General features: G+C 33.9%; 3 protein-coding genes across 3 annotated transcripts; 2 read left to right on the top strand and 1 right to left on the bottom strand.

Moving 5' to 3' along the window:
* Positions 1–2984: 2984 nt before the first annotated feature.
* LOC136988047 (meiosis-specific nuclear structural protein 1-like) lies at positions 2985–4566 on the bottom strand. Its single transcript, XM_067285834.1, has one exon. The coding sequence runs from the start codon at positions 4489–4491 to the stop codon at positions 3034–3036; it is 1458 nt and encodes a 485-aa protein (XP_067141935.1). The 5' UTR covers positions 4492–4566; the 3' UTR covers positions 2985–3033.
* A 310-nt stretch (positions 4567–4876) lies between these two features.
* Positions 4877–24757, top strand: Rpt2 (26S proteasome regulatory subunit Rpt2). Its single transcript, XM_067285864.1, has 10 exons — positions 4877–4969; positions 11446–11514; positions 11748–11841; positions 13301–13425; positions 13784–13969; positions 14066–14194; positions 19660–19845; positions 19931–20031; positions 20095–20401; positions 24482–24757. The coding sequence occupies exons 1-10, from the start codon at positions 4967–4969 to the stop codon at positions 24614–24616; spliced, it is 1335 nt and encodes a 444-aa protein (XP_067141965.1). The 5' UTR covers positions 4877–4966; the 3' UTR covers positions 24617–24757.
* Positions 24758–25960: 1203 nt separating this feature from the next.
* LOC136988089 (uncharacterized) lies at positions 25961–26632 on the top strand. Its single transcript, XM_067285892.1, has one exon. It carries the CDS (start codon positions 25961–25963, stop codon positions 26630–26632), a length of 672 nt encoding a protein of 223 aa, XP_067141993.1.
* Positions 26633–27355: the final 723 nt, after the last annotated feature.

The following is a 27355-nucleotide window of genomic DNA, read 5'->3' as shown; positions in this document are numbered from 1 at the left end:
TTTTTGAGTATGTCATTTAATTAACACTATTTCCATTTTTAAGTTGATTCTTTAGGATTAAATGGAGTAGAATTTGTGGAATCATTAAGTTAAACTATATTAAAAATTACAATTTTATAATTACTAAAAGTACTAAAATGAGTTTATTTAATGGAATAATACTGTAAACAGATTCCAAATAACTGGATAACTGAAACTTAGTTACAGAACAATCTGCAATTCAGTCCCATCCATGTGTTAAATAGTTGTAAAAATTAAATAAATTAATTATATTTCATATTAATTTTATGCGACAAAAAGATACGTGATTATATATTCCCGACCTTTCGACCTATTGTTTCGTTAGACCTTTTGTTTTTTTAATACCACCTAATTTCTCGATCTGTCGTTTTTTGAACAAAAACGATAAAATGCTCACTGTTCGGTTGCCTCGCAATTTCTTGAAGAATCTCTACGACAGGGCCGGATTTACATAGGGACAATTGGGGCCGATGCCCGGGGCCCCCACAAAACTATGTTTAAACATAATTTTTTTTTTCCTATTACTGCGACAGCCTAGTGCCACGAGGGCCTAGATCACGAGGGCCACGGGCAATGAAAACCAAACCCGGGAAAAAACCTACGAAACGTTGGAAAATTTCGGTAAAAAAATTATACGTAGGTATTTTTCGATCAAATGAAAATAATTAGTTTTACACAATAAAATATATGTGTTTACAATATTTTTATTTTTAAATGAAACTTACAACTTCCTAGTTGAAAGCTAGTTGAAAGTACAGTATTTTTTGTAAATTTTCTAAATCATCAAATTTACCTACTCTTAAAGGGGGCCCCACCGAATTTGTGCCCAGGGCCCCTGGATTGGTAAATCTGGCCCTGCTCTATGATATATGTATTTTCTTAGCATAAGGTTGCCGTCGAGAACAAATCGCACGGGAACACTTTTAGTGGAAAAAGGTTGGTTTAGTGATAGGAAAGGATATGCATTTCGGGCTTAAGGCCCCTCTTTGGTCCTATTATAACAGATTTATTGTTTGTCGGCAAAATTCTTACGTAGTTACAGATTTAGCGATTGTATTGAAATATTTAGCATACATGTACAAAGGTTTATACAATAAAACATAATTACGTGAGATTATAGTGACAGTTAGGCCAACACGACTCGTGAGAAAACATAGGTGAAAAAAGGGGAGGAAAGTAGAGCTTAAATACAACCTTTTTCCACTAAAAGTGATCCCGTGTGATTTGTTCTCAACAGCAACCTTATGCTAAGAAAATACATATAGTAAAGAGAATGGTAAGCAACCAAAATCTCTATCATCTATCTGCGAGCTAGTTCCTAAATTCATCAATTTGCAAGCATTCCCACGTTAACAAACTAAGCGAAAGAAAAGACGGCACGTCCAGATACGAGGTTGGAGAAATTCTGCCGCGGATTTTCGATCCGGACGAAACTTACGGTCTCGTAATTTTAAAATATTTCGGACGTACGTACGAGCCAGATTAGTCCGGCAACTGCTAAATATTCCGTCGAAATAACTCGGAAAAATCGAGCAATATTTAGCAATGCCGAAACGTCTACGGTCGGTAACGGTATCGACGAAAGAATAAATGTCATTATACAAATGACATTTTTTCCTTCCATTAATGTTTTTTAACTTGGCATTATCAATGATATATTGAATAGAAAAAATCAAATTATAAAATATTTAATTTTGCTTATTTTCTACATTTAGTTAAACGTTAATGCTAATATATTTTATTTAAAAGAATTGTAATTTCAAATATAAATTTTTATGTAATTAAACTGAAAAATGCTACTTCTATTAAATTTTTTGTTTTGTATTTTGTTTTAATAAAAGAGAATAGTAATTAAGAGTTTAATAAAAATATTTGTTTATCAAATGTACAAAAAACATTAATTTTTATTTAATTTAAGAATAATAATAATAACCACGAGGAATTTTTAAACAGACAACTGATGAAGCAAAGGTTAAATTTGTGATTTAGCGAACAAGGACAGAGTCCTAACAAATAATTGAGGTGGATGAATTTGAAACCAACCTCTAATTTTCATCTCTGTTTTGTGACTGGTGTAGAATTTATAACAATTATTGAAAACAGAAGAAAAATGAATAAGATTGTGTGCTTAGCTGACTATGAAAGACAAACTTTGTCATTTTTGAAACTATATACCTCAGTTTACATTTATTTCAAGTAATTAAATACTTGTGACAGAAAAAGACTACTATATTATAATCTTGTAGAAATTTGATGAATATATATGATTAAGAAAGATAAAAATGAATGGATAAGAGAGAATACAAAAATAAGAGAACAGAAATGATGAGCAGGCCCATTGGAAGAATGAAGGATAATGGACGGATAAAGTGAATGACAGAACAGACGACGAGAGAATGGAAGAGCGGGGAGGATAAAACCGACGGAAGAAAGTAAGCCCGTAAAGGCCGATATCGGGCATCGGTTAATTACGACGACAAAATATAAATCCACCAAAAAGCACAAATTATATAAATTGACATAGCTTTGTTTTGATTTTTAGTTTTATAATTACAAAATATTCTATTTAATTTGGATATTTATGTAATCAGTTATAGCAGTTTCTTCCATGTTATAAATTTCCACACTAAAAACTATCTAATAATTAACAGTACTTTAGTGGGACTCGACCGACCAAAGAACTAAAATATCTATTTTTGATATCGCAAAAAGATCCAAAGATTAATTGTTACGGACGTCACGTTCGACATTCGAAACTGTTTTGATTTTTTTTTGCAATTTACCATTAATAATTGGTGGCTTCTGTAACATTCTTAAAGATGTTTGACTGCTCGAATATTTAATATATTTATATATTTTATAAAAATATAACTGCTAATGTATATGTGATCAAAATTTGCATATAAGAATATCTTCAATATATCAACTACTTTGTTTTAAATAAAATGTCTTGCAAAAATAAATACGGAACGATAATTTATTACATACAACAAAAAATTTGTCTCGAACCAATTATGCTTCTACGTTATCGTCGAAATAAGAAGGTTTTCTTAGATAAAAGTGCTTGAAGTCGACGCCCAGTCTCTCCAAGTCTTCGTAATCTTTGATAACATTTTTGGGAAGATAACCGAGAAGTTTTGTTCCCGTCTCTTCTAACATGCGTCGTCTTTCTTTCTCGATAATTTCTCGACGTAATTTTTCCATTTCTTGCTCCCTAATATATACTTGCATGTCGTATATTTTATCCTTCATTTTCTTTTGCTTCTCTTCTTCTATCATTTGTTGTATTATGCGTTTATGTTCGAGTTGTTTCGATCGCCTTTTTCTATCGTTCATTAGCTCGAGTTTATCTTCTTCGGCGAGTTTTATCGTCATCCGTTCTGCGAAAAGCCGTTCTTCCAGTTTCTCTCGTTCGAGTTTCTCGGATTTTAATCTCGACTGCGTAGCTTCCGCCTTCTGCAATTCTAAGCGCGTCCTCGACTTTCTTTCCGCGTCGACCAGATCGGTCTTCTTTTCTAGTGCGGCTCTTTCTTCGATCGACAACCGTTCTCTTAATTCGCTTTCGTAATTCCTAATTCGATAATGCTCTTCCAAAAGTTCGTTTAATTTATCTTTGACTCTTTCTCTAACTTCTAATTTATACTTTTTCAATTCTTCCATTTGTTTTTCTCGCAAATCTTTAATAATTAAATAATTTTCAATGTTCTCTTCTTCCAATTCTAACCGTTTCTTTTCTTCCTCTTTAATTTTCTGTTTCACTTCTTTAAAGTTTTTAATATCTTCCCACATTTCTTTCTTTTTCTCCAATTTCTTTTGAACGTCCGCAATCTCCCGGTCGATTACCTTCTTAACAATATTATCGATAAGAGTCTTCTCTTGTAAAATTTGCAGGTACGACTCGAATCTACTTCGTTCCTTCCGTTCCAACTGCTCGTCTAACTTGCCACGGTAGTTCCTCTTGTGGGTTAAATCGTCCAGTTCTTTCTTCGCCTCCTCTTCTTCGAATTTTTTGCGCCGTTCTTCGATACGTCTTCCTTCGAGAACCTTCTCCGCCTCCTCTTCCGCCTTCGTTCTTTCTTTATCGGCAAACTGGTCGAACCTAACCATCGTCACATAGGCGGTTCTCAGTTTTGACTCCAATTCTCTCAACTCGGGAGAATTTAATCGCAACAACTGCCGCAGTTTTTCTTCTCTCAAACGATTTAATTCTTTTTGTCGGATTTCTTCGGCCGTTCTCTCTTCCTCAATTTTTTCCGCTCTCAGCGACTCTTTCCTTTTCTCTTCGTCAATAAGCGATCGATGATATTCTTGTTGCCTTTTGCCTTCGTGCAGCTGCCTGTTAATTAATTTAGCATCAAAATGCTCTTCGACATTCCTCATATAGTTAGTTAAACCTTTCTCGTAATCTAATTTCTTAGCCAACGATCTAATTTCGTGCGCTTTGTCTTGTTTCTTCAACCAATTTTCCATTTTTTTAAAAGAAAAATTCCAAAAAATAAACAAAAACCAACGTCAACGTTCGCTTCTATAGGAACGAGTGCACGTTTCTTTGTGTACAAAAATCGATGGATTTATTATTTATTAATTTTTTAAATTATTTGCTAAATAACGCGTCAATTGTTTTATTTTATTTCTTTAAGATTTCGTACTTATAAAAAAATAAATTTAAATTCTTTTTTAAATGTAAAAAAAAAATTCTCTCAGATATCGAAAAATAAATTTTAAGTAATAAAGTTTTTTAGAAAACGTAAAAATTATTCGGCATTATTAATTTAATATTCCACAAATAAATTTTTAAGTAAAAATATTTAATTTAAAAAGAAAAAATTGTGACGTAAAGCATTTTATTTATACATTTTTACAATTACTTCAGGGGACGCTGCTAGCGAGAACGAGTCGTCGATAGTTAAGATTACAGCAATTAGAGTATTAAAGCATACATATAATGGTAAGATTTTTCCTTTCATTTTTAAACTGGCAGAAACATAAGTTAACGGTAGCACAAAACGTTGATTAATTTAAGAATAAAGCTTACGATTTTTAGCAGAATCCAGTTTTAGCCTGCGAAACGTCGCCAGCTCCGTAATGTATTTGCCGACTCATTGTAGCTAGGCCTAGTTGTCATTGGTTAACACAGGTTAAATGTTCCGAGTTGTAATAAGGGTTACCGTAGCTATTTTAACTGTTTTAAGAGAAAATGAAAAATGATTAAAATCTAAATGAGGGGAAACCCCTCATTTAGATCACTTCCAGCTCTAAATGAGGGGAAACCCTTCATTTAGATCACTTACAGAAATGTAGACCCCCCCAATACGGACCCAAAGGAACCATACCCGCACAGTACATGCAACCCTTAGTAAGATTGCAGATGTGAATGACGCAGTTGGGATTTTGACACGACTGTAGTGTGTAGTAGCAGCAAAAAAGTCAAAGGAACTACCTCGATGCGAGCCTTCGCGGGTATAGCCTCCCGAAATCTGCCTAAAGGTGACCGGATTTTAACATTGGTGAAGCGTGACGAAATTGACGGGGGAGTGATTGTCTTGTTGAAAAAAGTTGAGTTTTCGCTTATAGCTCTTATTATACGCGTCACCCCCAAAAATTTATGTATTTGGGACACGTCTACTAGACAGGTGTCTTAACCCGGGAGGGGTCGCATGACCCATTCCGACCCGCACCTGCTATTTCATGATTGACTGAATCGTTAATAATTAAGTTTTACCGATGTGACTTACAGTAGCTTCCTAAATTTATTGTTATTATCGGAACGTATCGCCGTTACTCAGTTTCTCAGAACGCATTAAGAGATATTGGCTCTTTTGGGTCATGGTGACCCACAGCGACCCTTGACGTCTGCGTAAATTTGTATTATTAATGTAATGTAAATAAAATAAATATAATTTTTTAAAATCATAAAGTGACATACATTTTCTATGATAAAAATAACTTCTATCATCACTAATTGTTTCATGTCTTTTTAAATAGTTAAAATTTTTCAGATACTTATAAAAATTTTCCCCAAAATTTAATGTAAATTCGAATGTTAATAAACAACTAAACATATATATTTATTAAATTACTAAACCGAATGAAAAATAATATTTAAAAGAAAAAAGTGAAAAAAGTTGAACGGTTAAGAAAAAAATTAATATCTAAAATGCGGGTCACTTCGACCCGCAGCGACCTCTATAGGTTGTTGACCTTTGCGACCTCACCCGGGTTAAGAGAGCAAAATTAGAAAAAAAAACACCCCATGTAGTAAGGATGGACTTTTACCAAAATTGTTCTAGAGCAGGGATGGCGAACCTATGGCACACGTGCCCAAAGTGGCACGTAAGAGAAATCATCTGGCACGTATATCATATGATTTCTGTCTTTCAATCATCCTTTCTGTTTATCACCTGATCATTTTTTTTTTTTTTTTTGAATGAGATTTTTTACTTTTATTGGAATTAAAGCGTATTCGTTTAATTTCTTTAAATATCATTATTCAAAGTCTAAGACATTGGCACGCATTAACATCTTTGAAGCTAAGTATGCTTACAATATGGCACGCGGACTCAAAAAGTTTTGCCATCCCTGTTCTAGAGCAACAAAATTTTATTATCAAAGAATGCAAAAATTGTATTGTATTATATTTTTTAAAATTTCAACATATATAATTATATTTATAAAGTTTACATATGAGCTTACTATTATAAATCTTTAAAAACTATTCTTTTGCACATTTCTCGGTTGAGTGAATTTTTTTAGTAGATTGCTGTCGTATGGCTTACAAAGTCTCAACACTTAATTGTGATTTATCAAATGACCACACTATTTACGGTTGAAAAAAATGCATTCGTGAAATGTGCAACGAACAAAATGTTCTCTCGTTTGAATGGCCTGTGAACACGTGCTGCTCCGTTGCTGCAGCTGCGTGTTCCAAACTGTTTACTGTTGGTTTTTGCCACGAACACAAAGGGTTTTGTCAGTGCAGCATTCTTTATTTCTGATGCTCACACACACCTTGGTACTAATATGCATGATACAAAATGATCTTTATGAATCTTAAACGTAAGACATACGTTTATGACACATAATTGACAAAAACTTAATCTTTCCAAAAATCGAGACTTTAAAATGCTGCAGTACGTGGGACGAATTGTTAAAAAGCGGGACGTCTGGTCACTGTAGGCTAAAGCCCACTTCCGGGCCCTATGGGGAGTCACGCTGCATGCTCCACTAAGCCTATTGCATGTTTAGCGGTTGGTACGGCATGGTGATCGAACATTCTGACCGTATTTATTGGCAAAGAATAGAGAAAAGTCTGACGGCCGACCCTTTTTGAGATATTTGTCTCCGAATGTGGAACCCAATGCCGGTGGTTCCGGTTGCCGTCACACTTGCGAGCAAGTTATGTTATAGGCGCAGGCGTTAGTGCCTATAACAAATAATTATTGCATTGACTTCTGCTGACCGAAAACAGTTTTTACCTTGAACTGGTACTACTGCCTATTCTTCCTGCTCTATGTTGTCAAGGCTTGCTATTGCTCACCTTGACTGACGCTTCACGTGTAATTTTGTATTTTGGCACAGGAGATAGTGAGCATGTTGATGCCCATGTGAGGACGAGCTCTTGTGTCCTCAAAACTATATAACGTTTGAGTACCCCACGAATGATCGAGTGGGCTACTCGAAGCTGGTATGGTCTCCTGGGATAAGTAGTTAAATGCGATGCAAGTTGGTGTAGCGACACGACTTGTGATCTTCCACGAACTGATTTTGGGAGGCTGTATCTTGCAAAGGGTTGCTTGTAGAGGTATAGTTCATTTGACTTTCTTGTTCCTGTGGCTCTGATAAGGTCTCAACCGTCTCATTTGGAGCTTGAATTGTACCGCTTGGGATACGTCAGGGATTAAGCCAGAAAGTTTGGAATCAGCTTGTCTGTTCTGGTCTCTAGATGTTTGGGAGTCAAAATTATCTGATAGAAACTGTACTTATGCTTGCCGACTTTAGATTATGGACGGGGTCGATTTTGGAACGAGTGGGTCAAGAGAGAAAAAATTTGTAGAAAAATTGTGGGCGGAATTGGTGGTATTTTTAAGTGTTTATTTGGTTTTCGTTGTCTTTGTTGCAATAGTAGGTTTATGATATTGGCTTTTCCTTAGAGATAAATTACTGGCGGTAAAAAGTAGAATACAGAGTAATAGTGCATCTGTACATAGTAAATGTTATATTAAAAGTAAATTATCTGTAAAAGAAATCACAAAACAACAACTTATGACCTAGGGTCTAAAGAAGGTAATTTTGGCATGTGACTTGGATTTATAAAATCTTTCAAATTGGTTTTCTTGTACCAAGAGTGGAAGAATTTGTATACTTATATGTTGAAAGAAGATTTTGTATGTGGCAATTTTTTATAATTTTAATTGGAAATTTAAAGCTTCCATCAAAATTCTCGTGTATGTATGGCAATGTTGAATCAAAGAAAATGTTAATGTTGGAGAGTAGACAATTTCTAAAACTCTGCTGTACCGGCAAACAGGATTTTTAGCATTGGTTGTAAATTTGTGTTTGTGAAGAGGATGCATTAAAGATGTTTTTGGGCTGCAATTTGAAAAAATTGTAGATCTATAAATTCCCACTGTCGTTCGTTCCATCCATCTGTTTTTCCTTAATCTCGAGAATGGAATTAGATAGATGAAATCTGAGACCAGATACGGAAAGCTTAGGGGAAGGAGGCCCCAATTAACTATATATGAACTTCCAATGCAAACCGGAAGTCATGTTATTTCAATTCAAAACTTTCCCCGAAAGCAGATAATAGATGACTGGCACGATTCTATTGTTAAAGGAAAAGTATGATGTATGGGGGCAAGCCATATACTAATTTGAAGTGGAGAGCATAAATTTTAAAGGAAATAAATTAAAAATATGAATAAATAATTGCTCGTGTTATTTGTAAAAAATGAGATTTTTAGCTTGGGCTAAGAGACTACAATGGTTTCCGAGGGTGGTTCCTTGGCCTGAAAAGTGCATGGTTGGCAACTTTGGTTTTTGTATTTTAGAAAGCCTTTATGGGCTGTCAAATATCAAAACCAATTGTATTGCATAATAATGCAATACAATCTTTTTGTAAGGCATTTTTATGCATGAAATATAGCTAAAAAGATAAAAAAAACAAAAGGATTTGTTTTGGGTTGGGAACAGATTAACCCATTTTATATTGTTTCTTATGGGAAAATTTGTTTTGGGTTTAAAACAAATTGGTTTTTGAACAACTTTTAGGAACGAATTAAATTTAAACACTGAGGTTTGACTGTACTAAGAACTTTTTAAATTTGTATCTTTGTCGTGTATGTGAAAGATACAAATTTTTAATGAATGACAAAATTTTTTTAGTCATATTGCTTCATTTGTGTAATACTAAAACATAAAAAAAGCTCTTAGTACAAATTGACTACTTTTACTAACATAATCGAATAGCAAATGTGAAAAGCATGTACAAAAAACAAACTATTACAGACACAGCTACCAAAAATATACACCAGACACAGTTTTAGAAAACTGCACGCAAACCTCGTGATTTTGACCATGCCATAATCACAGTCAAAACAATCCATTGTAACAAACACAGAATATTCATTGACAAACAAAAAAAATTATGTACATTATAGATATATCTAGGGGTGATGAAATTCTGGGGATTAAAATTTCGGTGTTGTAGTGAAAATTTACTCCTATGTACAAGTCAGTTTGTTGATGTTTGCATTTTTGTTTATGTACTTTGATTGCAATATGCAAGGATCAGCAAAAATTCAATTTAAATTGCACTGTATTGTAGGTTCACCACAGTGACCAGAAGTAAACTTGTATGTGACAGCAAGTTGTTTTATATACTTCTGACAAAAGATGACTTCAAGATTATTTCGACAGCTGGCCATTCTCTCCGGTTAATTACAGTTGGACTAAAGGACAGTTGGCATTTTGTGATGACAAGCATAATGAAATATTCACAATAAACATTGAGACAAGCAAGAACTGTCACTTAAACTAATGGGACTGCTTTTAAATATCAGCAGAGAGAAAATTTGTGTGAATTAAATGAAGAATTTATCTAAAGCTGGATTACTTTGGGAAATTTTTTCTGTTTTTGTGCTAGACATTTCAAGGTGTAACATAGTGTGATGCAGTAGAAATGAAATTCTTACAAAATATAATTGATCATTCAAATATGAATAAAGCTTATACAGGAAAAATTACTGCTATAGCTTACATCATGAAATTTGAAGAATCTTAAGAAAGATTACGTTGAATACAATGCATGACAGCAAAAATTAAGTACAGTACAAATATGCTTTGACTTATGATTGTTCAGACTTGACTGTGATATGTTACCGAAAAAATTTGATATATTTTTTTTATTACACAAGGATGCTGGTCAATGATGCATTCTAGCTACTTCATTGATAAACTTCATGATGGACCAATAACTTTTTAAGTAGAAAAAAAAATTTGATGATGATTGTCTTTTCAAGATATTTTAATTTATTGTGCATATTTACATTTATATGGGAAACTTTTAAAAAATGAAGCCAATTAGTATTTAGAAAATTTTCATTATATAACCGTGTGCCCATAATATTTTTGTACAAAATTTTATGTAGGATTGACATGGTGGAATGGAACCCTATTGGAAGTCGAGGCTATCTGTAATAAATAATAAGTACGTAAAAACCGATCGTTAAATTTCTAATTTCGATAACAATTAACGTTCAATTTTACGAGCTCTACGACAGCTTTTCTTCTTCGCTAGACTTATTACACCATCAATTAGAAACAGGAAAAGCTTTAGAAAATCACATTTTTATTTCCTAGAGTATGCATTTCAGACTTTGAGTCCCTTATCAACTCTTTGTGATGTAAATTGTTATGAGAAGCACAGAAATGGTGATGATTGATAAAATACGAATGACAATTAATAATTTACAGGTTTCTAATTGATGGTGTAATAAGTCTAGTGGAAAAGAAAAGCTGTCGTCGAGCTCGTAAAATTGAATACAAGACTAGACAAGAAGCATATTACAGAACAATTAATGTGTTTTTTTTCCCATTTCAAATAATGCAGATTATTTGGAGTCAGACGTCGACTTTTTTAGTCTGATAAAAATAGATATTTGTGTACATTTAAATAAATTTCTCTCTATTTTTAAATTATGCTAAATTTATAAAGAAAGAAATTTAAACTTTGTTTATATAATTGAAAAGCATACAATAACATTTACCTCATTTAACAGATTGTCATAATAATTAACAAAATTAATTGTAAAGAAATATTTAATATAAAAAAATTAAAATTTAGAATATAATTATAAAATTAAAATTTATTTAGGCTTCCAGTTAATAAAGAAACTATATTCATAATTTTTATTAAATGAATAGGGACAGAATCAGTCGTCCGGAGGAGGACCCGGTGGTGGAGGATCGGGGAGTGATAAAAAGGACGATAAGGTATATTTCTTTGTTAAATTAATGTAAAATTATCCTTTTAAAATAGCTTTCATTTATAATATCTTAATATAAAATGCTTTGTAACTAGTCACGGTAAATATTTAAAATTTTTTGTGAAATTTTAAAAACAGAAAATAGCAAACGATTGAAGTAAATTTATTAGATTACGGAATGAAGAAATTCCAAAAAAATTTTTTAATTTGGAAATTGACTTTTAATATGTATTTATACAGAAGAAAAGAAAATACGAACCTCCGGTTCCTACTCGTGTCGGAAAGAAGAAACGAAGGCAGAAGGGTCCGGAAGCTGCTAGCAAATTGCCTCAAGGTCTGAATTCTAGAATTTTTGTACTTCATATACAATGTGACTATGCTGTTTTCTTAATTCTAACATGTTTTTTTAACTCCAAAATTGTGGTGCATATTAGATTCGGGTACAAAGTTGACTTAATGGAGTCTTGTTTCTGTCATTTGCTCCACGCATTGCTTGTCAATTTAAACATATAATGTTGTCAGTATAGACATGATACTCCCACTAGTTTAGTTTTGGAATGATTTGGTGGTCTTACGAACTACAGAAAGTTAAGCGAACGACGTCCAGCAGACCGATTCCCTTTGAAGCTAACTTTAAGCAGAGAGTTATCTGCTTTGCCTTAGAACACATATGCAGATATTTCAGTGTGTTACTATGCATCTGGAAACGTTTGTACTAGTGCATGGACATGTTGATTATAGGTAATTTTGATTCTGACTTTGTTAGTTGGCAGATTCTCTGTACTTGATAATGCAATCATAAATGAATATATTTGGAAATGTAAACATAGTGAAGCACTATAAAATGAGGCACTTCCCATTTGTACGATAACTTTTTTCAAATTTTGACAAAGTTAATGAGAGAATTATTTAGAGCAGTGTTTCTCAAACTTTTTGGTTCGCGACCCCTTTTGCACTTAAAAATTTCAAAGGACCCCCGAAAAATGAGTATGTGTAGGAAAACATCCCGGAGGGAGGGAGTTAGGTACCCTCTCATGGTTGCTTCAGTGCTGCCAGCTAAAAACGCGTACCAACTAAAATAATATTGGAGTAGCCCAAGACATAGCCAAATATTGCAGCGCCACTGCACTGGTGGAAATTTAAATTTGCCGACCGAAAAGCTTTCAGTTGATTGGTTTTTGGATAATTGACGCTCTACTGTATTTCTAACTCGACTTGCGTACAGGTGCAACGCTGCTAGCGAACACCATTCCAAATGACAATGTTGTTCTATCATAGTTTAGGCCGAGAGTGGAACTCGGGGGATTCCCCAATAGCGCACAAATTTATGAATATTAGGCTCGTATTAAAATATTTTATATTGTTTTTATTGTTTATATGTGCAATTTATTTAAGTAAAAATTATTTTATTTATTTTTTATTTCTATTATTTCTAAACATGAATCCTAGTAAATTTATAAAATATTTGAAAAAAAATTGATCTGGCATCAATTTTTCAGCGACCCCCCAAATATTTTCGCGACCCCCACTTTGAGAATCACTGATTTAGAGTAACAGAGGAACATTCACCTTCAATTATGTTTGTAGATTAAATTGATGTTGTTGGGAAAAAGAGGTTATTATTTTTAAAAAATTATATTGGAATTATTGAATCATTACTTGCGACAAGCAAATGTTGATATAACGCTGAACTCAGTGAACTTTTCGCAACATTTGAATCATTAAAATGATATTAAGTATAATTAAATTTTGTTTCTTGAAATAAAAATTTTTGAGCAATTTTTCTTTTTTAGTGACGCCACATACCCGATGCCGTCTAAAATTATTAAAATTGGAAAGGATTAAGGATTATTTATTGATGGAAGAAGAGTTTCTTAGAAATCAAGAAAGATTGAAACCACAAGAAGAAAAACATGAAGTAAGAAAATAAAGCATGTAATGAATTTGCCTACTTTCAGATTTTGATCTGATTCTGACCCTCATAATTTATTATAATAGTACAGATCAGAATGTTAATCATTTCTGACCTAAATGTTTAAGAATGAGGAATGATTCTCTTCACTGTAAATAAAATTTTATAGCTAACATGTGCTGTCAAATCAATAAAAATTAATTCAATCTAACATTAAATTTCACTAGAACTTAATTCAAAGTAGTGCACTTTATATTCAAGTGTTAAAAATTTTTAACATCTAATTCAAAGCACCACACTTTATGTTCAATGATTATGGTGTATATCTCCACAAATTTCATTAAAACTTACTTTTATCTTTCAGGAAGAACGCTCAAAAGTCGACGATTTGCGAGGTACTCCCATGTCTGTTGGTACGTTAGAAGAAATTATTGACGATAATCATGCCATCGTGTCGACTTCTGTCGGTAGCGAACACTATGTTAGTATTTTGTCTTTTGTTGATAAAGACCAGTTGGAACCAGGGTGTTCTGTATTATTGAACCATAAGGTTTGTTTATTTTAATTATTTTTTGTAATGATTAAGAGGGAGTAATTTACCAAAAATATTTTAAGATTTTTATTAATTCAAAAAATATTGTGTTAGGTTCATGCAGTAGTAGGAGTATTATCTGATGATACAGATCCAATGGTTACAGTAATGAAATTAGAAAAGGCACCACAAGAGACGTATGCTGACATTGGTGGACTTGATCAACAGATTCAAGAGATTAAGGTAGAAATTTTAATTGAGTATTTACTTTCTTGATACTAACTGAGTACTATCATAAAAATTTCTTCAAATATAAATTTTTTACTGTATTTATTCATTTATTTTCTTTATTATATATTGTCTAAATACATGAGAAACATTGGCTTTTTTACAAGAGAAATTATATATTTCTTAATAAATATATTTTAGTTGGTCTTTGGTAGAATTTTTTAATTGTTGATGGTGGTTTTAAATCTTTGTAATTAAAATATATTCTCAGTATTGAAAAACAATTTAATAGTTGTTGTTATATGACACTTACTACATAACTAGATTAATTACACAATTCCCAATTAAGTGTTCATTCCTTAGTACGTATTCAGAACATAACCATATTAGATGAAATGAAGGGAATGAAACTGAAACCTGATATAATACATTTTTCATTCAAACGATCTGTAGAATCCAATAATTTCCAGATATTTTATTCTGGAAAACTTTTAAAATTAAAATAATTAAATATTTTCTATTGAATAATTTAATCTTGTCTTTTTTATTGGCTGAATGATTGCAATAAGGTATTATTCTATTGTTTCAGCAGATTAGGATATGATTTTAATCTGATCTCTCATTCTTCATGAGTGGTTGAGGTTGAGATTATTACACAAAAAATTGGATCATCAACATATTTGAGGATTGAGAAATAATGTTTGTTTTGGCACCATACAGAATGATTTTGAAATAAGTGTGCATATTCTGTGGAACGTTAGTGGCTAAATGAACATTTTTTGCCAATACACTAGGTTTTGCAGACCCACCGCATTGGACTGTAGGTGTCGGTAGCATTGGATTTGTACATTGGCCATTCTCCGAGACTCTGTCCCACCATATTGAGTTTATCATCGTTGTGCAGTGTAATAACTGGTGGGTAGTGGATGATGGTTTCATTGTATTGGGGTGGTTGGCAGGAATTATGCCTGCAGAAGTTTATATGGGATAAACTTGCATACAAGCACTTGGTGCTAAAGGTTGTTGGTACACTGAGCAGTGCATGCTAACTGTATCATGAACAATTTCTAGTGAGACATTGCACAAGAATTATAATGAATGAAATGAATGGTAGATACTTTGAACAATCGTTGTGGATTCTGTGTGTTTCCTTTGTGTCAAAAACTGTTGCTGTCTCAAAGCTGCATTTTCCATGCATTCCTTGTATGTTGCACCAAGAATAGTGCCCAAACAGCAGATTATGCAACATGAGCTGCCCACTTCTTGAAAGTGGTACTGTCATTTTCTGATGTAACATGTCTATGGCACTTAGTATATTGATAAAAAATATTTGAGAAAATAAAATTGAAGTCAAAGTCGACAAAAAAGAACCACCATTTATTCACTTTCAATGTCCTTGTATACAAACCTTACATGAGGAGAATAACACAACAAAAAGGCATTAAGAAATATTTATTTCTCTGCGAGCACTTTCGATGCTGTTATCTCAACAATTGCCTCTGCAAGGCAACCTTCCAGCAGTGCCAAGAATGAGCGAGTGATCGATCTGTAAGTTGATACTTGTCTACTGCCAACATGAGACCCTTAATATTGGACAAGGATAAAAGGTTTGTGCTGTGCAAGGAAGAGGACTTCCTTCTTAGTGCTACAGAGTTTCTGAACCAGTCACACTCCATGATCTTAAGCTAGCTGTCTTAAGGAAGACAAAGAAAATAGTCTTTTCCGGGTCTAATTGCAGTTCTTTCGGAGCACTTGGACCCTTCCACCAATGTTGCATGCCCCCAAGCTATTCTTTGAGGCTGAGACGCACAAAACGGTCTGGCCCTTGAGGCTGCTTGTCCACCCCACCTACTACCTAGAAAAAGCACTCGCCAAGCTGCTTGGTGGTCTTCTTCCCCCTTCTGCTTGTGTCAGACCCTCATCCTTTGCAGCTAAAACAACATTTGGTACTTTGCCCTCAAGTGCATGCAGCTTCTATAAAATGGATGTCATTGTGTTAGATCCCTCAGTGCCTCACTTTGATGTGGTCATGCATGCTAACTCATTGCTTATCAAGGAGGGTTTCACTGCACAACAGGTGCTGGAGGTGCGTGAGGCTTTGCTCTTACTAAGCATAATTACTTTCGTTTTAATAGTAAGATATAGCTCCAAAAGTAGGGTGTCCTAATGGGTTTGCTGTTATCTGCTGTCTTAGCAGAGTTGGTCATGAGTAGAGTTTCTCAAATGAGATTTTGGGATTCCAGCTGATTTTTTAACCTGGGAAATTCTTCTCATTCTGGAAAATCCTGCAAATTTCTTAAAAGTTCACTTTTTTCTTTTTTTCTGTTAAGGTTGAGGAAATTTTGCAAATAGAAAGTATAATTAACTCATAAACTGTCAGAATACATTTGTATTTATTAATTTTAAGCCTGCTTATTTATTTTTTAAATTTTTGCCTGTTACGACATCTCACAGATTGTCAATAATCAATTTGTATTTGTGGCAGGACTCTGAAAATTCTTTACTTGTCAGAACCTGTAATATCTTGGATAATTGCGTTTTTGCTATCTTAATTTTAATTATGTCCAGTAGCTTCAATAACTGCATTATGTCAGGTTATGCAAATTGGGCAAGGATAGAAACGAGTACAAAGTCTGCAAGTATGAAGTTATTCTTCATAAACCTCATAATTTGGCAGTTCATTTGGCTTTAATAATCAGGCTATAAGCTCGATACCACTATTAAAGTAACTGTGGTAGACAATTCAAGAATACTTGAGAGAAAAAGAAGTACTGCAACACATCTCGAAAATGAACTAGAAATATTTGACGCTACGGGTGAAAAAACATGTAACATTTGTCTTCTCTTAAATGCATTAAAGACAATTCCACTCGCATCCATTGAATTGGAAAGGGCATTTTTGGTAGCAGGACTTTTCATTATTAAAATAATAACAGATTGAGTGATCAGAATATTGACCATCTTTGGTTTTCAAAATCTTAATACAAAATATTATTTTGTATTAAGATTTAATACAAAATAATATTTTGATATTATTATTATATTATTTTTATAAGATTAAAACATATTAAAAAATGAAAAGTACCTTCTAAGTTAGAAGTTTGATTTAAGTTCATTTTTTTCTTTAAATTTTCAACTCAATTTAAAGGCATTTTTGTTGTAAGCAGTTTCCAACAAACTTTGAATTATTTAGAAATTTTCACAAATAGAAAAAATTTGTTAAAGGTAATTTTAATGTATACAACTAAACACACATTAAACCCGATAATATTAATCCATTACATCACCAACTGCCGTAAATAATTGGGCTATTTATTTAAAATTTATTTAAATTATTATAATTATTAATTTTAATAAGAAATGGTGCCTAATGCCTACCTCAGGTGCCAAATTTATTTATAATCTTTAATCATTTATAGCCCAATTATTTACGGCAGTTGGTGATGTAATGAATTTTAATATATATTTTACACAGCATTATTAATATTATGATTTTGGAGGTTGCAGAATGTATTAAATTACTTTTAAAAATGAAAAATATTTTTTATAATTATCTTGAAATCAAATGATATATTTTAACAATAATTAATTATATCTCGTGATTCTGGGAAACAGTTCACTTTTTTTCTGAAATCCCGGGACAAGCAAAAACCAGGAAATGAGAAACCCTAGTCATGAGGCATGTTGAACACATGGTTTTTGACTTTCCACTTACCATTCCTTACCAGTTATTATATGGAAGTTGCCTTTCTATACTTAAGCATTCTCTCGCAAATGTATACTCTGCCATCAATTTTATGTGAGAAAAAGAGACTGGGGAAAAATCTCGTTTTTAGATCTGGACATCCCCAGGTCCTAGGGAGGATTGGTTTTCTGTTTCACAAATTTGGCAGTATTCCCCTATAATCCATGCCACAGCGTTCCAATCCCAGCAGTATGTTAATGCGGCCATGACTCCCCTTATCAGAAGGGCCTTTTTAATACCCTGTACACAAGCCATTACCAACTTTGAGCTGGATGCCATCTGATCAGCAGTGTGGGTGGCGGGCTATGGCATCTCCAAGTACAAACACATCTTAAACAGGGTCAAGAGCTCGCTCTTCCTCGCTACTACTTTCAACCAAGGGAGTGGCCTGTAGTCTATCTTTCTTTACAGTTTTGTGGTCATTTTAACCCGTATTTTTAGACAAAATGCCTTGATTTTATTGATTGCTCTGTGCCCAAGTCTATGGAGACTCTTGTGCAATGATAGGGACATGCTTCCGATCTGGAAAGGTCAGGAGTGTATTCTGTCCCATTAGAGAATACAACTGGAACACACAACCTACTACATAGGGGCTACCACTATAATGCTGTCTTGTTGATTATCTGAGCACCAACATTCTTTGGTGGTGGAAATGTTTGACACAGAGTTATCCAGGATGGTTTTACAGCATTACCACACCACACTTTGTGACTGTACTGTGTTGCTTAGGCGAAAAGGGTTTGGTGCTCATTTGGGAGTCCTTCTTCACCACACTATTGTCCCCATGCAACTCCCCCACTCTTGAGTTATCTGGAACTTGAGTCAGCTTGTACAAGTTGTTAAATAATTCTGATTAACCACATTTCTCCACTACCCACACTCTCCATCTTCTCCGTGTATCTAAGTGCATGCGTGTAGACATGTGATTTTAAGAGATTATTTTAGTAAGATTTTAAATATTTTTGTTCTAAAAATTTTTACATTCCATTCAGTTAATGCCGTTTCTGTTAGTAATTTAAAATTTGTTTGAGAAAAAACATTCGATTCATATTTATGCCTGAAGACGATGTTTATAATAGCATTGAAAGCACTCGCAGAGAAATTAACACAACAAAAAGACGTTAAGAAATATTTTTCTCCTCATATATGTACTGTACTTTTGCCGGTGTGACATCCACCCCTACATATTTACATTACTTCAAAAATACAAACTTTTGATGATCAACTGTTCTTTGTAGGCTACTTGGTCATCATAATTAAAAATTCCCTTAAAAACACAAAATATCCAATTGAAAAACATAAAAGTTTAGAAGTTGGAACTGGTGATATTACAGATATCCTCTGTCCAACCATCCTTACCACTTGGGGACGGTAGAGCTTTATATCTACTGGAAATAGGCGCTGGAATATGTAGACTTTTAGCTGTCCCTGGTGATGAATTGTTGGAAACCAATTTAAATTGTAGGATTCTGTTGACCACTTTATCATTCCTCAAAATATGCACAGCAATCAGAATCACCATATATACTACATAATGAATTTTGAAATGACTAATTATAAAAGATTTTTGATCACAGTTTATTTTATTACACAATGTATTGATCTAAATATGAAAAATAATTTGAATCATTTACTGTACTTAAAATCCATTTATATTAAGTTGTTATAGCTTTGTTTAAAATTTGTATAAATATGATTCTGAAGAAGTAATAAAATTTTTTGTATTATAAATTAGGAATCTGTTGAACTACCTTTAACTCATCCAGAATATTATGAAGAAATGGGAATCAAACCTCCCAAAGGTGTAATATTATATGGACCACCCGGAACTGGGAAGACACTATTAGCAAAAGCTGTGGCAAATCAAACGTCTGCAACCTTTCTCCGAGTAGTAGGTTCTGAGCTAATACAAAAGTATCTTGTATGTAATAGTTCAATGTGTTATAACAAATTACATTCCAAATAAAACTAAGTTAATTTTTGCATATTATTTTGAAATATTCTAGGGAGATGGTCCAAAGTTAGTACGAGAATTATTTAGAGTAGCAGAGGAGCATGCACCTTCGATTGTTTTTATAGACGAAATCGATGCCGTCGGAACGAAGAGGTTATTATTTTTAAAAACCGATAATTTATTAAATGAAAATCTTAATTGAAATAAAAATTGTAGATACGATTCAAACTCCGGAGGCGAACGTGAAATCCAGCGTACCATGTTGGAATTATTGAATCAGTTAGACGGATTTGACTCTAGAGGAGACGTGAAAGTCGTCATGGCAACTAACCGGATAGAAACGTTAGATCCCGCACTTATCCGACCTGGAAGAATCGATAGAAAAATAGAATTTCCTCTGCCGGACGAAAAGACGAAACGTCGAATATTCCAGATTCACACTGCACGAATGACCCTGGCCGAAGACGTAATAATTGACGATTTGGTCATGGCTAAAGACGATTTATCGGGAGCAGATATAAAGGTATTCCGTTATTATTTTGTACAAATTGACATTTTATGCCCATATTTATTGATATTTTTAGTGTAAAAGATCACAGCATATATATGTAAATAACCAACCAACCTAAATTTTTAATTACACAAACAACTAAAGCTATATTATATAGGGTATCATAAAGTTAATGAATAAATAATTAATAAAATTTGGCATCATTATTAAAGTAAGAATGGGGTAAGAATGGTCTAACTAGGATTTGTTGGTTTTTAAAACCGGTTTTTTGAAGAAATTTGTATAATTTGAAAACTGGTTTTTGAGCCTATACCTAAAACATATTAATCAAATAATTAATTAAGAACATCAACATTTTGACACAAAATCGTCTCTGGCATAAAACGGGAATATTGTTAAATATTAAGTTTCATAAAACTAACTACAAAACAAAAAATCTCCCTATGCCTAAAATTCAGCCAATTTGGCTCAATTCAAGATCTGAATGAGATTGTTGGAACCTTCAAAGCAGTAGAGCATATCCATAGAAGCAAAACAGTCAAAGGAACCATACTTCTACAAGCAACCCTTCACAAATACAGCCCCTCAAAATTGGGTCGTGCGAGATCGATTACATAAATATCTTCAAAAACTAGAAAAAATGATTTTGTCCAGCCCTAGGACACTAAACAAGTAGTTTTTAGTATTAGAAGGAACAAACAATAACGAAAATTTTGATTTATTATTTAATGCTTTAAAGACGATTCACTTCCTACTGAGCTGGGTTTAGAGTTTTTTCTGTTTCTGGCAATTTTGTGCAAAATAAGGATACGGTTGAACAATCTATAGATGTTCCCTGCTTTCTAAAATCATATTTTCTTAGGAAAAATAAGATATAAAATATTATTTTGCAGGCATTCGTCGTCGTTTGTTTTTTTAATGGTTTTCTATTGAGTAAATTTTATATTTTAATGTAATAGTCTAGCATTTTTTTTGTTTTGTTTAGACTAGACGTTGGTCGGTTATATTTTGTTATATTCTTGAAATGTTATAAATGTAAATTTCTCTTTTCATTTATTTAATAACTTATTTCAAGACTTTATTTCCTTTTTTTGGTAAAAATTGAAAAACCGGTTTTAACGGTTTCGTAGAAAAGTCGAGATTCGAAAACCGACGTTTTAAAGTCGGTTTTTGTATATATCCTAGGCCAAATTACTACCTACATTGGCTCGGATGTAAGTCTGCCTTTCTTTTTGAAATCCTTATATTTACGTCCTAGCTAAAAATAAGTCAACCTTTTTATTATTAATTTTATATGCAAAAAATGTCCTAAAGTTTTTAATGAAAATTGCTAGTCATTGACACTTTATTACTTTCATTTTCTTCAAAATTTTACTGTCTTATTCCTGTTTCATCACCACCATGTTCTTCAACCTCCTGTCCAAGTTGTTGATAGAACATTATAAAAACCTTCTAATAATGTGTTAACTTTTACAAGAATATTTGTAAGTTTCATTAGTTTTTGTCTACATAATTATGAAAATTAGTTGCATTTCTTTCTTTTCAAAATTACTTTAAAATTATATTTCTAACCAACGTTCCCTCTAAGCCGCGTGGCCGCACATTGCTCGAATCGCTGCCACACGTGAGAATTTGTGCCGCGCGGGCGAGCACGCACACCAATTTCAATCGTCGTTTACATATTTCTTACTCTGTCTACAACACGATTATTACTATGTATATTTCGATTAAATACATTAAATCATAGACAAAAGATAATGTTTTTTATGGAAATATGATGGTTTGGACATGTGGTGAGAAGGAATGAGGAACATGTAACAAAAAAGGCACTAAATATGAGAGTACAGGGATATAGAGGTAGAGGAAGACCCAAGAAGAGATGGATCGAATGTGTAAAAAAAGGATATGCCGGACTGTGGGGTGGACAAAGAAATAATTAGGAATAGATCAACGTGGCGCGAATTGACATTCCGGGCCGACCCCAAATAATTTGGGATACGGCCAGGACGAAGAAGACGACGTTTTAAAATGGATTTTAATCTCTACTTTATAATTAATTATTTTAATTTTTATAGAAAAAAATAAGATTTTATATATATGTGCACTCAGAAAATTTTTTGCTCAGAATCTGCTCGGCAAAAATTTTTTTTTTTTGCTCAGAGACGTACACGTTCGGCTCGTCTACAATAAAAATTAGAGGGAACATTGTTTCTAACTAATTTGTATTTACAAATATCTGGAAATCAATCGCCATAAATGAATTTTTGACCAATTTCTTAGTAATTTTTACAGATCCAATTTAAATCAAACCTAGTCGATCAGAAAATTGTACTTAAAGGATTTGTTGTGTAGAAAGAAATATGTGACAAATTGTACATTATTGCTTCTTTTTATTTATATTAATAAAAATGAATCTAATAAAAATTAGAGTGAAATCGAGACGATATCCCATGGTTTTTTACTTTCCCCGCTGTTACGTATACATAATAAGGAAAAGTATCAGAATCGTGTAAAATTTGATCCTCCGAGTTTTTTTTTCAAACTCCACGTTTTGAGACCTCCCAAATCCAAAAAAGTCAAAATTTCCTAGATGTACGTGCGTCGGCATCTATTTTGCTTAATATCTCGAGACGAGGTAAAGATTAAGTAACGAAATTTAGCGGGGCGGCTCAGGAGAGACGTCAACGCTATTAAAATTTCGGTCGTTAAAGGTCGAAGGGTTGTGCGTATCTCCGGTAGGGTCGGACTTAACGACGATTTTACTCTCTATTGACGTTTATACTTTTTATAAAACCGTCCCATCCTCAAAATTAAGCTTTTTGCCATTTTATAGTAATTAAAAATACAAAAAGTTTTTTGTAACAAAATCTTGTAACAGGTGGCACCATATACAATTTTATTAACTTTTAAAATTTTAATTCCAATATATTTTCTAAATAAGATCTCGTAATAGCCGGGAAATTATTTGACTCCTCGGTGGATTTTTTTTAACCGGGAAAAACATTCGAGCCAATACGGTATATTGTTTATTAATTAATGAACGATTGGGCCAAGTGATTATATAACATATCTGTTAATAACATAAATCTAATATAGCTCTAGTTGTCTAAGAAAACAACAGATATTAATAAATTAAATTCAAATAAATTGATAAAATTGTATTTTCTTTTTAATACTGCTATTAGCTGTGGGTGTGAGTGATAAAAACAATGGTCTTAGGCAATAAATGTTTAATTTTAATTACCAAATATTTACAGCAGATGGATTTTATCGTAACTATTTTGGGATTCAATTATACCAATTAATAGCATAAAGCAGCGTAAAGTGAATAAAACCAGTTACTGGAAATTCCGGTTTTATTGGCTAACCATAAAACGATTAATAATAAATTTTTATAACAATGTAAAATATTTAATTATCAAATTACAAGATAATTAAAACAATTTAAATAGTATTAATCCAAGTAAGAAATTTCAGCATATTGCTTAAATTATTGTTATCAATAAGAGATTCCACAGTGTTTGTTTCAAAATGCACTCTACGAATATTCCTTTAACTTAAATATTGAATTATACGTTTTTAAGGACGATCATATTTATTGTAACGTCGTATCACTAATAGTGGATAAATGCCACAACTAGGAGGATTTTTTTCAAATTACGGTACAATATTTAATAGTAGTCCTAAAAAATAGAATACTTCAAATGCCAATATGTAATATTCATCTAATATTCTGAATTTGCGACGGGTTGTCATTTCCGTGGCTCTCACCCTGTCCTTAGTCTTCTCCTCGCTCTTTTCCATCTATTATTACCGAATGATACGAGAGATATTTAAAGCTAAAAACTATTATTCCCCCAATAACAACTCTCATTAGACAGTTTCCTTTATTTCTTAAAACATGCCCAATGAATTTTTTTCATTAATTTTCTCTTCTTTTCAACCCTCTCTAACACTGCTCCGAACCATTTCCCTCTCTTACACTAACCTACGTTGTTTTCCTACGTATAATTCTAACTTTCCATACAATCTTCTGCCAAAGAAATGACCCAGATAAGAGTAGACTCGACTAAATTATTTGTTTTTTGTCAGGCCATTTGCACGGAAGCCGGTCTGATGGCACTGAGAGAACGAAGAATGAAAGTGACCAACGAAGACTTCAGAAAATCGAAAGAAAACGTCTTGTACAGGAAGAAGGAAGGAACTCCTGAAGGACTTTATCTTTAAACACGTTCTTAACTTTATTGCTTTTGTTTTTTAAGAATACACGTTGGTAGAAAGCTCTCGATATTAATTAATAAAATTCGTTCGTTCCGCCATTGCCTGTATAATTTTCATCAATAAAAAGACGATTTTTCTAAAATATAATTTGAATGTGTACAATTCTGTCGATTTCACGGCGTGGACAACGGGGATGGAAACAAATATTCTTTTGCCATTAGTATTCTTCGGAACAATATGCCAATCGATAAAATGAGCCAACGGAACCAAAATAAGGATCGAGTCGATTATTATAGGGCTTTTAGGCCTGCCGGAAAGTATATATTTTTCGGGTAGCGGAGAAATTAATTACAAATCTTTTTGGAAACGAGAGCTAACAAAGTGCTCGTACTCGAAACAAAATTCTCCGGATGTAATATTTTATCCCAGATTTTAAATTTTCACGAAACGTTATCCCACGACTACAAATAAAAAATTTGTATTCCCGCAATTGTCAGATTTCAAACATTAGTATTGACTTTTTAGGTTCTCTGCGCAAATACGTTAGTCCATTGAAAATTTCCACCGGTTTTTACTTGAGCATTCCGCATTAATTGCCGGTATTTTGGACCCAGAAATGTTAAAGCGAGGTGCGTAACATCCAAAAGGACCTCCGAAGACGTGCCAAAATATGAAAATTAAACGTTAGTTTTTCGAACGTTTCATTAAGACATTACCTGTAAACGTTACGCATTTTCGTGTTTAACTATTCCTTTATTTGTCGCCCAAACTTTATATTACTAAATTTAAGAGATATCGCCGCCAAAATAATTTGGATTATTCTGCGAAAACATTCGTTTAGGCCATAATTTGTAACGGACCAAGGTCTGTATAAGAAGGTCGGGACACGTGTCCCCCTCGGTGTGGGTTCCTGTCCGTGGTGATGGGACCTCCCAGAGATGGTTTAGTAATTCTCTTTACCATCCCTGGGATCTGAACGCCCACCCACGTGTTTGCCGTGCGTGGTGTCCCGTATGCCGGAAAGGGGGATCCTGGTAGTTGAGGGGCAACATAACGTCCCCAACACACTGCTTTGGCCCCTGCTTCGGATAAACGGGAGGCTCAAATCAGGCTCCGTTTGAGTCAATCGGCTGGTCGTTGAGTCATTCTTGATCTCGGCCTGGAGTCAACCGATCGATGCAGACCGGGCGGACACATCGGACAAGATGTGCTCTTCTCGACTGCATTGTGAGGGTATAGCTCCTGGGAAACCCTGGTGTGACGGTCTATGGGAGTCTCCCATGTGACGGCATCCCCTGTTGGGCCCCATGGTGGGTGGGGTCACTAGGAGCTGAATGTAAATTCTTAAATATGGATTTTAAAACAACAAAACAAGCGACCAAAGACCAGAACTCCAGCCAACCTGCTTACTTAATAGTGCATGCAACTGGAGAAAAACCTCTATCTAAAGCATCGCCATTCTTGATTCAAAAATTGTTTGAATCGACCATAGGACAATTGAAAAAAATACAAAAATTAAGATCGGGAGATTTACTGGTGGAAACAGCTTCTCCACAACAATCGGCAAAACTTCTGCAAACAAAGACTCTGGGAGAAATGGAAGTCACTGTCACACCACACGGAAGCCTAAACTCATCACGTGGTGTGATATCTGAAATTGATCTGATGTCTGAAGATGAATCAGACATTCAGATCGGTCTTTCAGACCAAGGCGTCACTGCTGTCCGACGCATCTCCATTCGTCGGGATGGCAAGTTTATTCCTACGAAACATCTTATTTTGACATTTAATAAACGACTTTGCCATCTGTTATTACAGCAGGGTATCTACGCTGGTCCAGTTCGCCCGTATGTTCCAAATCCGCTGCGTTGCTTTAAATGCCAGCGATTTGGACATTCACAAACATCTTGCCGAGGGAAAAGCGTATGCGCACAGTGTGGGACTGAAGGTCATGAGAGTACTGAATGTAAAACTACCCCATGCTGTGTGAACTGCAAGGATACCCATCCTGCCTACTCCTGAAAATGCCCTGCATGGCAGAGAGAGAAAGAGATCCAGCGAGTGAAAACCATCAACAATTTACCATACCCAGAGGCTCGCCGAATGGTCACTTCAAGTGCACCACTGAAACAAAAAACATTTGCTGCTGCTCTGAAATCCACAAAGACATGTGAAGTTCAGACGGACATTTCTGTTTCCCAAAGGAATCTCTCACTCGCCATGCAAAATGTTTACTGATCCCTTCAAAAGAAACACCAGAAAGGACAATACAAAACAAAAAGCACCCCTACCTAAAACAGGGGTGATAACAAGAAACCTGGGTTCTAAAAAGGCTAGTAAGAACCCATTAAAACAGGTGAAAGCAGCTCTCTCTAATCCAAAAAATCAGAGACTCAGTCTGTGAGCGAGTTCTCTGATATCTCTGATGAAGAGAATAATGTGGAGGTTACAAAACCAATGTCACCTCCAAAAGAGAGACCATCTGTTAAATTAAAGAGGGATACCCTCGCAAAGAATGCTGTCTCAAACACATAATGGATTATAAAATAATCCAATGGAACTGTCGTGGTTTCCGCAACAACTTTTCTGACATTAAATACTTGACATCATGTACCACATCTCTCTGCGTGGCACTCCAGGAAACACATCTAAAACCTGGAGAAAAAATTTCTTTAAAAGGATTTCATCTCTACCGTAAGGATGACGATAGCCACACCCGCGCCAGTGGAGGTGTGGCTATACTGG

Source organism: Centruroides vittatus, unplaced genomic scaffold (genome assembly GCF_030686945.1).
Source record: "Centruroides vittatus isolate TY-2023 unplaced genomic scaffold, ASM3068694v2 scaffold_3046, whole genome shotgun sequence".
NCBI classification, from domain to species: domain Eukaryota; kingdom Metazoa; phylum Arthropoda; class Arachnida; order Scorpiones; family Buthidae; genus Centruroides; species Centruroides vittatus.
The sequence above is the reverse complement of the archived record's forward strand: the minus strand, read 5'-3'. Positions and strand labels throughout refer to the sequence as shown.

Excerpts from the sequence above, each read along its gene's own strand:
- LOC136988047 (XM_067285834.1), bottom strand. The coding sequence starts at position 4,491 with ATGGAAAATTGGTTGAAGAAACAAGACAAAGCGCACGAAATTAGATCG.
- Rpt2 (XM_067285864.1), top strand. Across the intron at positions 13,970-14,065 it reads CTGTATTATTGAACCATAAG|GTTCATGCAGTAGTAGGAGT; the intron begins GTTTGTTTATTT and ends ATATTGTGTTAG. Across the intron at positions 14,195-19,659 it reads AACAGATTCAAGAGATTAAG|GAATCTGTTGAACTACCTTT; the intron begins GTAGAAATTTTA and ends ATTATAAATTAG.
- LOC136988089 (XM_067285892.1), top strand. The coding sequence starts at position 25,961 with ATGGATTTTAAAACAACAAAACAAGCGACCAAAGACCAGAACTCCAGC.